This window comes from Tauraco erythrolophus, chromosome 6 (genome assembly GCF_009769465.1).
Source record: "Tauraco erythrolophus isolate bTauEry1 chromosome 6, bTauEry1.pri, whole genome shotgun sequence".
Classification (NCBI taxonomy): domain Eukaryota; kingdom Metazoa; phylum Chordata; class Aves; order Musophagiformes; family Musophagidae; genus Tauraco; species Tauraco erythrolophus.
Window position 1 is genome coordinate 6,730,637 of NC_141470.1, and position 13,606 is coordinate 6,744,242.

The window sequence follows — 13,606 nt, forward strand, 5'->3', positions numbered from 1 at the left end:
GTACAGTGACACGTAATGCTACAAGTCTGCCCACCATCTATGAACAACCTGTGATTTGGGTGCCAAAGATGTCTATTTCAGGGCTCTGACAGTATGAAACCTGTGTGGGGTGGTATGTAGCAGTGTTCTCAGAGAAACTGTATGCAACAGTCATTGCTTTTCCAAGAAAACTGTAAACTTTTGGTTATCAAAGTAGAATAATTGGAGAAAATTGTTTTGTGAGCTTAGTTTGGTTACTGACAGGTAACCTGTATATAAAAGCTAATCTATAAATAGATGTCAAAAATCTGTGAGAAAAGCCTCCAACTAAATCGTTGAGGTACTTTGCAGGTGAGAGTCATAGAATTAAGTCTCTCACCGAGGTTTTAGCTCTTCTGGATCACGTGAATAAGACTTGTCTCCAGGTTTGCTCTGCATTTGTTAAATTGCTTCCTTTGCAAGTAAAGGAACTATAGATGTGAAAACTACATTTAAATAATATGTCTCTTTCCAGTGGATGTTTGGACTCGGGCCAAGGAGAAATGGCAGAGTTTTCTCTATTCCAAGAGAAACAGGAAATAGGGAAAAAAATGGATTGCATGAGCCAAGCAATGTATGGGAAGCAAGTGGCTAAGATATGTTCTGAGATAAGAGATGACATGGATATCCTCTTAAAGCAAGGAGTTGCTTTTTGTGAGTTAGAGGGACTTTACTATTTTTGGCACTGTTTTATCCAAATAAAGCTTATGAAACAGAAACCTAGAAAGGTTCATACTCAATAGCATTTCCAAAAGTAACTGCTTCAGGAATTAATACCTTGTTTTGTGCAACGTACTGTAGTAAGTTTAAATTTTGTATCATGGCTGGGTGCTGTTTAAGATGCACATGGTAATTCTTTCACTGTCATTTAGACATTGTGTTGTGTGCTTCAGAGAGACATGACTAACTGCAAGTGGCTTCCTGTATGCCTGACTAAATGGGAGCATCTTGCACCTGGGGTCTCTTTTTGCTTCAGATTTTCCAGAGCATCTCCTTCTGTGGCTATAGGAACATGTAAACCCTAACACAGAGCTGACTCTTCAGTGACTGCCACCTGAAATTGTCAGGTCTGTAAGCAGTCTGAGAGTTGAACCTTGGTCTTCATGGTGTGAATACACTGAAACCGCAAAAATAGCAGTCTGAAGCGGTTTTATGCGTAGTAGGCATAGCAGCATAGTTTTTCAGACAGTCAGGCCTTCTAGTGTGCTATGTATTGACTTAAAAGTGACCTCCAACCTAGCAGTACTTGTTTATAGTAGTGGAAAAAAATTGTGGTAAGTTTTGGTTGGCTCAAGCAGAAGTATGATAAAGGAAGAGGCAGAACATCTGCAGCCATTACAGTGTGTAAATGTAAAACCAGAAAAGAGCAAGGAACAGGGAACTTTCTCTTTTTATTAAAAGGGGGGGGGAAAGAAAGAAACAAACAAAAAAACCTGAGTTTTAAGAAGCAAGTGTGTTTTTATGATACATTAATATTATGAGAGAATGCTGAGAAGAATGAAAATAACCTTTTCAGATTACTTTTGGACATTATTGTGCTCTTTTTTTCTCCTTTAACTATAACTTTGCCGAACTTCTAAGAAAGTTGAAAGCTCCTCTTTATGGCTCTCTGTTGGGAATGAGGTTAATTAGTATATGCTGTACAGAAATATTTTGCTGATGAAAGCGCCTGAAGTTAGAAGTTGTTACTGTTTCCATGTTAGAGAGCTGATTAATCTAAGTGCTGCCTTACTAACATTTGCAAGCCAAGTTTATAAGCCTAACGCGTGTTCCTCTGGCCTGTGCCCTTTTACCTACTTTCCCAGCAAACACGTGATAGCAGAGGAATGCAAAGGAGGGGAAGTGTGCAGCAGCTTATGATTAAATTGTCCCTTAAGGAGGAAAACAAGTGTTTAAAGAAAAGGACTTCAGGAATTCTTTGGTGTTCAGCCATCATAATTCAGAACAGTCTTAAAGGCTTACAGTTTCCTTAAGGAAAGGAAAAGGATATGAAAAGAAACAAGCCATTTGATTGCTTCACATCTTAGGCTCAAGTAATACAGTCCTAGAACTAGACTTGTCTTTGTTTTCAGGACTTGATTCAAAATTAACTCTTGCTGGATTAATATTTCTTCATTTGGGAATAAAGGATATTTTCCTTATTGAATCTTATTTGATTTTATGATCATACTATGTTTTAATTCATTCAGATTTACTGTTTATGATTAATGCTATTTGTATTTTTTTTTCTGCCTTGGACAGTAGAAACGCATGTGTCTAAAAAGAGAAGGGTTCCTGAAATTCTTTTTCTTCAGAAACAAAGAGGAGGATAGTTACAAATTCCCAGGCTGAGAAGTCACAGGGGAGTTGAAGGGTAATAGAAACTAGTTGATCTGGTACTGAAGATGTTGGCATTCCAGAATACAACATTTAATGAGTAAACTGGAGAACCTGTTGGCCCTTTTTGAGACAAATCCAGGTGCCTGGTTCTACATATAGGGATATGGTTGGTTTTGTGGTGTTTTTTTTTTCCCCAGTCTTAACGGTAATGCTAAACATATGATGAATTATTAACTGTGAGTGATTTCCCCTTTTGCAAACCCTGTTGAGTCCAGGATATACTGTGTATACTGCTGCTTGTCTCTGTTTTATTGCTCTCTGCAGTTTTGGTCTCAATGTCGAGCTGGTGATACACGACTGGAATGAATGAATGGACTTTGACTTTCTGATACTGATCTACAGCAAGGCCCCTGGGAATAAGCAGTTGTTACTGATGAAGTCATTAAGGGAGGAACAGATTGCAGTTGTTACTAGGGCATACAGGGCTTGTCTTATAGGTTTTGAAACTGGTGTTCAAAGGTGATTTGGTTTCTTTGTGGTCCTAATTAGAAACTGTACATACATAGATCAAATTGCGTACTATCTGTGTTAACATGAGCTTTAGCTGCCCTCCTGGAAACCCAGAAGCCTGATTCACCCAGGACCTAACCTCTAAAACTTGAGCAGTGGTTGATAGATTTGGGAGATCTGTGAGTTGCCATCAGCCACTGTAGCAGTAGTTGTATTGCAGAGGTTGATCATTGCAGGCTGGTCTAGAGATAGGCACTTCAAATATTGCAGTCACAACCTATTGGTCAGCAACCTTACTAGATGCTGTACAACAGCACCTATCTTGTCCATCTCTGCCTAATACTCCTTCTTTTCTGATGTTGTGTATTTATTTCCTAAGCCTGCTATTATTGTAGCATTTCCAATGCTTACATTCATTACATCCCTGGAAGTGTTCAAGGCCAGGTTGGATGAGGCATTGAGCAACCTGATCTAGTGGAAGGTGTCCCTGTCCATGGAAGAGGGGTTGGAACTATATGATTTTTAAGATCCCTTCCAGCCCAAACCGTTCTGTAATTCTAGGATTGCCTAGTTGTCTACTTTTACACCTTTGCACCCCTTTATGCTCCAGATGACTTTGACATTGTATAATGTTTAAAGACTAGAGGAGCAGCACTGCAGTCATAACAAACTGTTTTTGAAGTGCTCAGCTAAACTGCACCACTTAGCCCTCACATGCTATTCAACAGGGCATGAATGTCTACCAGAATTTGAGTTTAATTACAAAGCCTAAGCTTCAGGTTTGCAAAATAAATGTGAATTTCAGCCTTTAGGATTCAAAAGGCATGAAGTAGTTGTACTTTCTTTTGATTTTGCTTAAATAGAAGTGCTGGTGCCACCTTAAAACACTTGGTATTGATAATGCTGTGTTTTGTACCAGTAAAAATGTGACTTTAAAACTTGACCTTCAATCCTGACCTACATAGGGGATTATGGTTTCCTCTACCCAGTTGCCATACTTCTAAGAGGATGTTGTTTTTAAGATTATGCACAGAAATTTTGGTAAGCTAATAAATTAGTGCGAACAAACCACTTTGGAATCACAATGGTCCCCTCAAGAATATGTAGTTTGAACCATTTCAATGTTATACATAGAGACTGTCTGCAGAAATCTGAGTTCTGATTTTAAGTGCTCAAACAACATTACACTGAATTAATGATGAGTAGGGGTAACTTCCAGGATATTTATGTAGAAATGCTGATTATGGAGAGAAAGAAGCTATGAACACAAGCTGATAAATAAGAGCATACAGTTTAATTCGAATTGACTGTATCCTTGAACAATTGAGACATAAATATGTAAACAGAACCACAGTTACATTTCTGTTTTAACTGCCAGTGTTTTTTATTTGAGCCTGTTACGCTTGCCTATTATGATGATCTTTTATCTATATTGGCACCATTGTTATTTGCTTGGGTAGTTAAACTGAGCTGCAGTCCAATTAAATTTCCTCTTAATTTCAGATTTGTTTATGTGAAGGTCATTTTTCTGACAGTTATGACTTAAGTTTCCTGTCATGGTTTTAACCTGGCTGGCAACTAAACGCCATGCAGCTGCTCACTCACCCTTCCCTGCCTGTGGGGCACGGGGGAGAGAATTGAAGAGGTAGAAGCAAGGAGACTTGTGGGTTGAGATAAGAACAGTTTAATAATTGTAATTAAAAAAAAATATATATATATACACAAATGAGTGATGCACAGTGCAGTTGTTCACCACTCACTGACCAATGCCCAGCCTGACCCTAGCTAGCGGTCCTGGAGGAGAGAAATCCTGAAACCACAGTCCCAGAAGAGAATGAATGAGCTTCCTGGCCAACCCTCATTTATATATTGAGCAGGATGTCACATGGTATGAAATATCCTGGTAGCCAGTTTGGATCAGTTGCTCTGGCTATGTTCCTTCCCAGCTTCATCTGCACCTGTACACTAGCTAAGTGTGGAAAGTTGAAAAGTCCTTGATTTCTTAGCAACAACTATAAACATCAGTGTATGATCAACATTCTTCCCATACCAAATCCTATACTAAATCCAAACCACAGTGCTATTCTAGTTACTCAGAAGAAAACTAACTCTATCCCAGCTGATACCGGGACATCTCCTCAACTCTGCATAATTTTGATTTTGCGCTTATTTGCCAGTCAGAACTCAGAGCTACAGGGACGATAGTGTCTTATTGCTGTAACTAATCAACTTGAAATTAAGATATGAAAAAAATTTGAGGGAAGATATGGACAGAAGCAGTTTTGTTTTGCTTGCTGAAGTGAAGACTTTAAATACCTTTTGTTTCAAAATGACGAAAAAAAAATTTCAGAATCTCCTTTATCATTACAGGGTGAGATGCCCTGTACCTGCGACGCGCTTTAATTTTCTGCTATGCTCTCAATTTTTGTATGTTGCATGTGTGCATGATATTCAGTTTGCTGGAATCTGCTGAAAGGCCTAAGTTACATGAGAATGTTTTGCTTTCATTTTCAGCTGTTGTGCTTAGAAGAAGTAACTTAATTAACATACTGAACGTTCAGACCGAAGTGCAAGCATAGCCTGCAAGGAAGAGGCAAGTACTGTAAGTAAATTTGGCATACTTGGAAATATTTCCCAGAATTACTGTGTAGAAGATATCTTGCTAGAAATGGACTAGATTCCTTTGAACAAAATGAAAGTAATTTTTTAACTTTGCTTTTTGACAGAACTCTCTCTGAAAATGGCAGAAGCTCATCAAGCAGTAGCTTTTCAATTTACAGTAACTCCAGATGGGATTGACCTGCGAATGAGCCATGAGGCACTCAAACAAATTTACCTGTCTGGTGTCCATTCATGGAAGAGAAAGTTTATCAGATTCAAGGTATCTTAATTTAGTCAAGTCTGCCAAACTTAGGAGTTATTTAATGTTTTATAGATTTAGATTTATTGAAGTTTTGTGTAGGCAAAACATTTTGCCTTTATGGCAAATAAAATTCCTTGTTATGAAAGACTTGTATGGGTTTTAGTTAAGACGAGATACTGAGGAAGGTGATGCTGTAAAAACTGAAAGGGTACATCTTTTTGATTTATTCTATAGAAGCAAGATGAAACAGATGTGGAAATCAACAATAGCTTTAATTTACTTCATTTTCTTCATAATACATCATGTAATTATGTAATCTTTTAGCATAAATCAGAAATATAACTGGTTGTGATTTTTAGTGTTGTATCACTTGAAGGCACTTGACTGTGCTCTTGATTTTGTGTTCTTTGCCAAAATTAAATTTTCAAACTAAGGAGAATGTTTACTGTTTTCAAAACACCTGTCTTGTACAAATTATGCTAAGTAGTAATGTTTCCGATTAGATATTTGATACAGATTGTTGTGAATTTATTGTTTTGTTCATGGGATCATAAATGGTAAGTATCTATTTTATTAGTAGCAAACTAGATAGGCTACAGACTATCTTCAAGGTCTCTTTCAAAAACTAACAGTAGTCTTAATAAAATCTTTTAAAGCTATGAGAAGGACTATTTAAATGGTATTAAAAACTTAGCTTCTGGTTTTCAGTGTCTTGTTCAGTAGAATATTTTTGCCATGTATTCATTTAGAGAGGCCTGACTCAGTGTAAGTGGGAATTATTGAAGTGTCATTTGTTCCAAAATTGTTTGCCGATTTCAGTATTTTTAGTAAGAATTACAGCAGGATCAGTGTTGTCTACAAAAGAACTTAAAAGTTCCTTTAATTCTTGATATCGTTGTGACAATTTTCTGTAGCACTAGTCAAACTTAACTAAATCTATTCCCTACTCCTGAGTTAAGCACGTGTAAGAAAATGTTGGATAATCTTAACTTCTTGTTTACAACCGAATGACTGAAATGTGTTGATTTTTTTGTTTCTTTCCACGGTAATATGAAATCAACCACTTTGATATGAAAAAATTATGTGAAGGCTTTTCTTTCCAGAATGGAATCATCACTGGTGTTTATCCCGCTAGCCCATCTAGCTGGCTTATTGTAGTTGTGGGTGTGATGTCAACGATGTATGCCAAAATCGATCCTTCTTTAGGAATAATAGCTAAAATCAACCAAACACTCAATACAACGTAAGTAGACTGAAAAGTTACAACAGTATGTTTGGGATACAGTTAAGCCCAATGAGCAGACGTATGAGGATATGGAATAGGTAGATTGTTATACCAGTGTTACTGCATTGTTTGGGAGTATTTGGGAAGCACGTTTGGCAACTTCTGTGGCCTTCGATCTTGCTGCACGAGAGGGTGTTTGGAAAGGAGTCTATGAAAAAGGCTAACCAGGCATGAAGCTTGTGTAATGCCTGCCTGGTGCTGTTAGACTTAGGTTTGCAATATTAGGTTCTCTTTAGAACTTAAACTGACATTAACTAGCCCATGCTGACTTTGTTTTAAATAGTGGCTATATGTCAAACCAAACACAGAACATCGTGAGTGGAATACTTTTTGGCACAGGGCTTTGGGTTGTCCTTATTGTCACAATGCGCTACTCTCTGAAAATGCTGCTTTCCTATCATGGTTGGATGTTCGGTGAACACGGCAAACTCTCCGCAGGCACCAAGTTTTGGATGGTAAGGATATATTGTATTTGTGTTTCTTCTTGCTTCTCTCTGATTTGTATCCAAAGCCCTAAAATAGAAAATTTTGTAGTTTTTTCCTTGCTTGTGTTTTCTGTGTCATGGGACAGTAGGCTGTTAGATAGATATTTCTACTAATTACTGTTATACTTCTGATGCTATAATTAAACTTTTCAGGATGGCCTTGTAGAAGGAAGAGTAAACACTTCAAGAATAACTTCTAAATTTGTCAACGCCTTGGGACTGTGTGGCTCAAATACCTACTTTATGTGCAAGTACAGCTTAAAGAACTTGGGCTGCAGCACCAAAGAGTCTTGTCTTCCCCAGAAAATGCTACCCTAATTCTGTGTTGAAATGTTAGGATTTTTAGTCATCCATTCTAAAAACTTAATCTTATGCTTGAAGAAAGTAATATTGAGTGTCCTTTCAATGGATTTGCTTCCAAAATGAGTTGGAGAAAAAGCTTGTTATGCAGTTTTCACATAAGGATGAGAGTGATCCGGCTCTTTTATAAAGTAAGGAAATGTGCATGTTAGTGCTCCAAGAGATTGTGGTTTTGTTACTCAGTCTCAGTTGCTTCAACTCCTTTTTGCCAGTACTGTTTTAGAAATAAGTGAAGTGCCCTACTACAATAAAGTTAGTCTCTGCAGCCTCAAAAATTAACTGATGTGTGTTAGACTAACAACATGTCATGATTTGTTATGAAATATGTTCAAGAACAGGTATCCAGAATGGTACACTAAAATAGAATTTAATGTTTGTCTGTTACAAATTAAATTTCTAATTGATAGTTTATCCTGGAAGCAGTATTAGGAGCCTCATGACTCGAGTTTGTACAGTACAGGCTCTGAATGGTAAGACTTTTTGTCAACTGCTTGAAGCTGTAGCTGCCTGGATTTTCAGCATGTCCTACCAGATGGATATTTTACAGCTGTTAATGTTGTCTTATCAACCTTAAACAGTATGAACTGTAATGCTACTTACCATGCTTTGCTGCGTATTTTATTTATAAATTTTTGTCTAATTATGTATGTTGCCTAGGTATTTTGTTGTGTATTATATTTTGTTCTGTATTACAGAGGTTTCAAAATATGAAGCGCTGTAGAGGTGTGTGCCCAACAATGTCTCATCTACACTTACTCTGTTCTAATATCTCAGTCTTTCTTTGGCTAGTCTCAACAAAAGATAAGACTGGTTTCCCTAGTAAAACAAACTAACCACCTTAGCTTTCTAGATTTTTATTATCCTTTAATATTGTGTAATTTTCTGGAGGAGTTTTCCTGTTGGGTTTGTTTGGGTTTTTTTCTTAGGGTTTTTCATGCTGTTAAATCAGCATGAAAAACAGCTATCGTGAATATACTGTCTTCTCTTCAAGTAGTCATGCAGATCAAAAAGCTGAGCTCTGCTTTCAGCCACAATACAAAGTGATTTTCAGGCTGGTTGGAAGTCTGGTGGCACTTTTAATGAACATATTTCATCTTCTGAAGTCAAATTTCCTGTACCAGGATTAGGGGAAAAATCCAAGTATTAGTTGCAGTTTTAAAAAATAAGTTGAAAAAATAATAATAGTCTGTGAACAGATGCAACGCATGCTAGAATGAGATTGCTTGCAGTGTCTGCACATGAAATCAGAGATGTAATTAAGTACGCATGTCTGTCAAATCACTTTAATGATCTCAAGCTGTTATAAATTCTCTACTACAAGTTTACTTAAGTTTCACATACTGTGAAATATGTTGGCTATTTTTGTCATTTGAGCAAAAAAAAGAAATTATCTTCAGACTCTGAAGATAATTTCAGCCTTTCCTGGCTTAAGAGTTCTGGAATAAAATTGTTTCCAAGTATGGAATTAGATTTTCTCATGAAAAGCTGAGGGTTTTTTTTCTCACCTGGCTTCAAATTGATCTTGTCATGAAGCAAGATTCACTGTGGTGCGTTCATATACATCTGACAACTCTGATACAGATCCGTTTGAAGGGGCGTCTTTGCTGCTGGTAGATATTCGTGCTGCCTAAAACAACCTCCTCTAGCAAGGAAATCGAGAGCAGAGAGAAACTACATTTTAACAAGTAATTTTGTCAGTTGCAGAGGGATAGAAGGGAGAAATTCTAGGAATTTACTAGTGAAATGACATCCTGTTTTCTTCTGTCTTTTAGTCTATTGGCCTGTATACGATATACAATATAGTATATCAGACCAAGATTGGGCTTTGACTACAGTAAAGGTTCCACTAGGTTGTTGGTGCACTTGACCTTACTGTCATGGTGAAATAGAGTGATAATGTCAAAATCCTTTTATGTGTAGCCTAGAAGTTGCATGGTTTAGACTTTCAGCCTAGTGCATGTCACAGCTGAGAAGTAGTCGTAGACAAAAATGCTGCTTCTGTCTTCAGTTTCCCATGGAAAACGAGAGATGCTGTGATATCTGAAGCTACAATGGGAACTGTCATCTCTGCCTTTTTTGGTTTGTGGCTTGGTTTTTTTGGGTTGTTTTTTTTTTTGTAACATGAGCACTGAGTATAACACTGGCATGCTTGCACAGTTTGGTATGTTCAAATCATGCAGTAGACTACCCGAGATGGACTCATGCTTGAAGAAGCTCTGTGTAACATCAATACTATTATTCATATTGAGCTCTAAATTTGGAAGATATTAAGCCACCTTTCCAAAGCATAATCATTGATTTTGAAGGTGAATCTAGGATCCTTAGCTGAATGATGGGCTTCATAAGGGTTCCTGTTTTGAAGCACAATATAGATTTTTTTTTTATAGTATTTACTATATAGTAAAAGATCAACCACTAGACTTGTTTTTTTAGTCTTTACAGAGACAAACGTATGAAGAAAAGAAGTGCCCAATGCGCGCAGCATGGGGAACAAGCAAGAGGAGTTAGAAGTGTGTGTGCGCCTGTTGGGATATGATCTTATTGGCATCACGGAGACGTGGTGGGATGACTCCTATGACTGGAGTGTCAGAATAGAAGGATACAGGCTCTTTAGGAAGGATAGACAGGGAAGAAGAGGAGGAGGAGTTGCCCTCTATGTCAAGGACCAGCTGGAGTGCATGGAGCTGCACCTGGGGGCGAAGGAGGTCCCGACTGAGAGCTTATGGGTTAGGACTAAAGGCAGAGCAGGGACAGGGGACATAGTAGTAGGGGTCTGCTACAGACCACCTGACCAGGAGGACTGGGTGGATGAGGCCTTCTACAGACAGATAGGAGCTGCCTCACGTTCACGAGCCCTGGTCCTCATGGGGGACTTCAACCACCCTGATATCTGTTGAAGGACAACACAGCGAGGCACAGGCAATCCAGGAGGTTCCTGGAATGCATGGATGATAACTTTCTTCTCCAAGTGGTAGAGGAACCAACGAGGAGAGGTGCTACGCTGGACCTTGTTCTCAGTAACAGTGAAGGGCTGGTGGGGAACGTGACATTCAAGGACAGCCTTGGCTGCAGCGATCATGAAATGGTAGAATTCAAGATACTTAGAGAAGCAAGGAGGATGCATAGCAGGCTCACGGCCCTGGATTTCAGAAAAGCAGACTTTGGCCTCTTCAAGGATCTCCTCGCTAGAGTACAATGGGATGCGGCCCTGGAGGGAAGAGGGGCACAAGAAAGCTGGTTAATATTCAAGGATCACCTCCTCCAAGCTCAGGAACGGTGCATCCCAACAAAGAGAAAGTCAGGTAGGAACACCAGGAGGCCTGCATGGATGAATAAGGAGCTCCTGGACCAACTCGGACACAAAAAGAAAGCCTAAAGCGGGTGGAACCAAGGACAGGTAGCCTGGGAAGAATACAGAGAGATTGTCCGAGTAACCAGAGATCAGGTTAGGAAAGCCAAAGCCCTGATAGAGTTAAATCTGGCCAGGGACATCAAGGGCAACAAGAAAGGCTTCTATAGATATATCAGTGATAAAAAGAGATCTAGGGAAAATGTAGGCCCTCTCCGGGAAACGGGGGATCTGGCCACCCAGGATATGGAGAAGGCTGAGGTTCTCAACGACTTCTTTGCCTCAGTCTTCACTGGCAAGAGCTCTAGTGGCATGGCCCAAGTCACGGAAGGCAAAAGCAGGGACTGTGAGAATGAAGAACCGCCCACTGTAGGAGAAGACCAGGTTTGAGACCATCTAAAGAACCTGAAGGTGCACAAGTCCATGAGACCGGATGAGGTGCATCCGTGGGTCCTGAGGGAACCGGCAGATGAAGTTGCTAAGCCACTATCCACCGTATTTCAGAAGTCATGGCAATCTGGTGAAGTTCCCACTGACTGGAAAAGGGGAAACATAGCCCCTGTCTTTAAAATCCGGGAAAAAAGACGACTCAGGGAACTACAGGCCAGTCAGTCTCACCTCTGTGCCCGGCAAGATCATGGAGCAGATCCTCCTGGTGACTGTGCTAAGGCACATAAAAAATAAGGAGGTGATTGGTGACAGCCAACATGGCTTCACTAAGGGCAAATCCTGCCTGACTAATTTGGTGACCTTCTACGATGAGGTTACAGCATTGATGGATAGGGGAAGAGCAACTGACATCATCTACCTGGACTTATCCAAAGCATTTGATACTGTCCCACACGACATCCTTGTCTGTAAACTGGAAAGACATGGTCTTGATGGATGGACCACTCAGTGGATAAGGTATTGGCTGGATGGTCGCTCTCAAAGAGTTGCGGTCAATGGTTCAATGTCCAAGTGGAGGCCAATGACAAGTGGTGTTCCTCAGGGGTCAGTACTGGGACCAGTGCTATTTAACGTCTTTGTTGGAGACATGTACAATGGGATCAAGTGCACCCTCAGCAAGTTTGCAGATGGCACCAAGTTGTGTGGTGTTGTGGACACACTGGAGGGAAGGGATGCCATCCAGAGGGACCTTGACAGGCTGGAGAGATGGGACTGTGAGAACCTCATGAAGTTCAACAAGGCCAAGTGCAAGGTCCTGCACGTGGGTCGGGGCAATCCCATGCACAAGTACAGGCTGGGCGGAGAATGGATTGAGAGCAGCCCTGAGGAAAAGGTCTTGGGAGTGCTGGTGGATGAGAAGCTCAACATGAGCCGGCAATGTGCGCTGGCAGCCCAGAAAGCCAACCGTATCCTGGGCTGCATCAAAAGGAGCGTGGCCAGCAGGTCGAGGGAAGTGATTCTGCCCCTCTACTCAGCTCTCGTGAGACCCCACCTGGAATATTGTGTTCAGCTCTGGAGTCCCCAACACAAGAAGGACATGGAGCTACTGGAACGAGTCCAGAGGAGGGCCAAGAAGATGATGAGAGGGCTGGAACACCTCTGCTGTCAAGATAGGCTGAGAGAGTTGGGGCTGTTCAGCCTGGAGAAGAGGAGGCTCCGGGGTGATCTTATAGCAGCTTTCCAGTACCTAAAGGGGGCCTACAGGAAAGCTGGAGAGGGACTTTTTACAAGGGTGTGTAGTGATAGGACAAGGGGCAACGGATTTAAACTGAAAGAGGGCAGATTTAGTTTAGATATAAGAAAGAAATTCTTTACATTGAGGGTGGTGAGGTACTGGAACAGGTTGCCCAGAGAAGTTGTGGATGCCCCATCCCTGGCAGTGTTCAAGGCCAGGTTGGATGAGGCTTTGGGCAACCTGATGTAGTGGAGGATTTCCCTGCCCATGGCAGGGGGGTTGGAACTAGATGATCTTTGAGGTCTCTTCCAACCCTAACCATTCTATGATTCTAAGTGCTAAGTAGCTATGTCTTTATTGTCTGTTGAGATCAAGGTGTGCCTTTCATAAACAACAATAACTACCTAATGCCCAGAAGATTGTATGGGAAGTCAGGAATGACTATGACAATCTTTCTCTTCCACTGGCATGTTGTTTAATCTTTAGGAACTTAGTTTATGTCAGTGCCTTTTTATTCATGAAACAGTGATAAATATGATAGTTTGCTAAATTTAGTGCCGTATAGTTTACCAGTGAAAAGAAATGAGTTACATGTATACTTTATTTTTCTATCATTTTTCTTTTGTTGAATCTAATAATTTGAGGTGTGTATTTTGTTTCTGTTTTTCTTCAGGCACTTGTAAAACTCTTCTCAGGACGTAAACCCATGTTATACAGTTTCCAGACGTCTTTGCCACGATTGCCAGTTCCAGCTGTTAAAGACACAGTCAGTAGGGTGCGTACATTCATTAAT

At 40.1% G+C, this 13,606-nt stretch overlaps 1 protein-coding gene and 1 long non-coding RNA gene across 3 annotated transcripts in view; both read left to right on the forward strand.

Annotated features, from left to right (window-relative positions):
* LOC147528499 (uncharacterized) overlaps positions 1-13,606 on the forward strand; it is a 131,784-nt gene that overhangs the window by 34,208 nt on the left and 83,970 nt on the right. The gene's annotated exons all lie outside the window — the stretch shown is intronic.
* CPT1A (carnitine palmitoyltransferase 1A) overlaps positions 1-13,606 on the forward strand; it is a 57,463-nt gene that overhangs the window by 11,413 nt on the left and 32,444 nt on the right. Inside the window, exons 3-7 of the mRNA XM_086613060.1 lie at positions 5,362-5,449; positions 5,574-5,728; positions 6,814-6,953; positions 7,279-7,450; positions 13,487-13,588. Of these exons, the coding sequence (XP_086469186.1) occupies positions 5,588-5,728; positions 6,814-6,953; positions 7,279-7,450; positions 13,487-13,588 (555 nt within the window). The 5' untranslated portion in view covers positions 5,362-5,449; positions 5,574-5,587. The remainder of the gene's footprint in view (positions 1-5,361; positions 5,450-5,573; positions 5,729-6,813; positions 6,954-7,278; positions 7,451-13,486; positions 13,589-13,606) is intronic.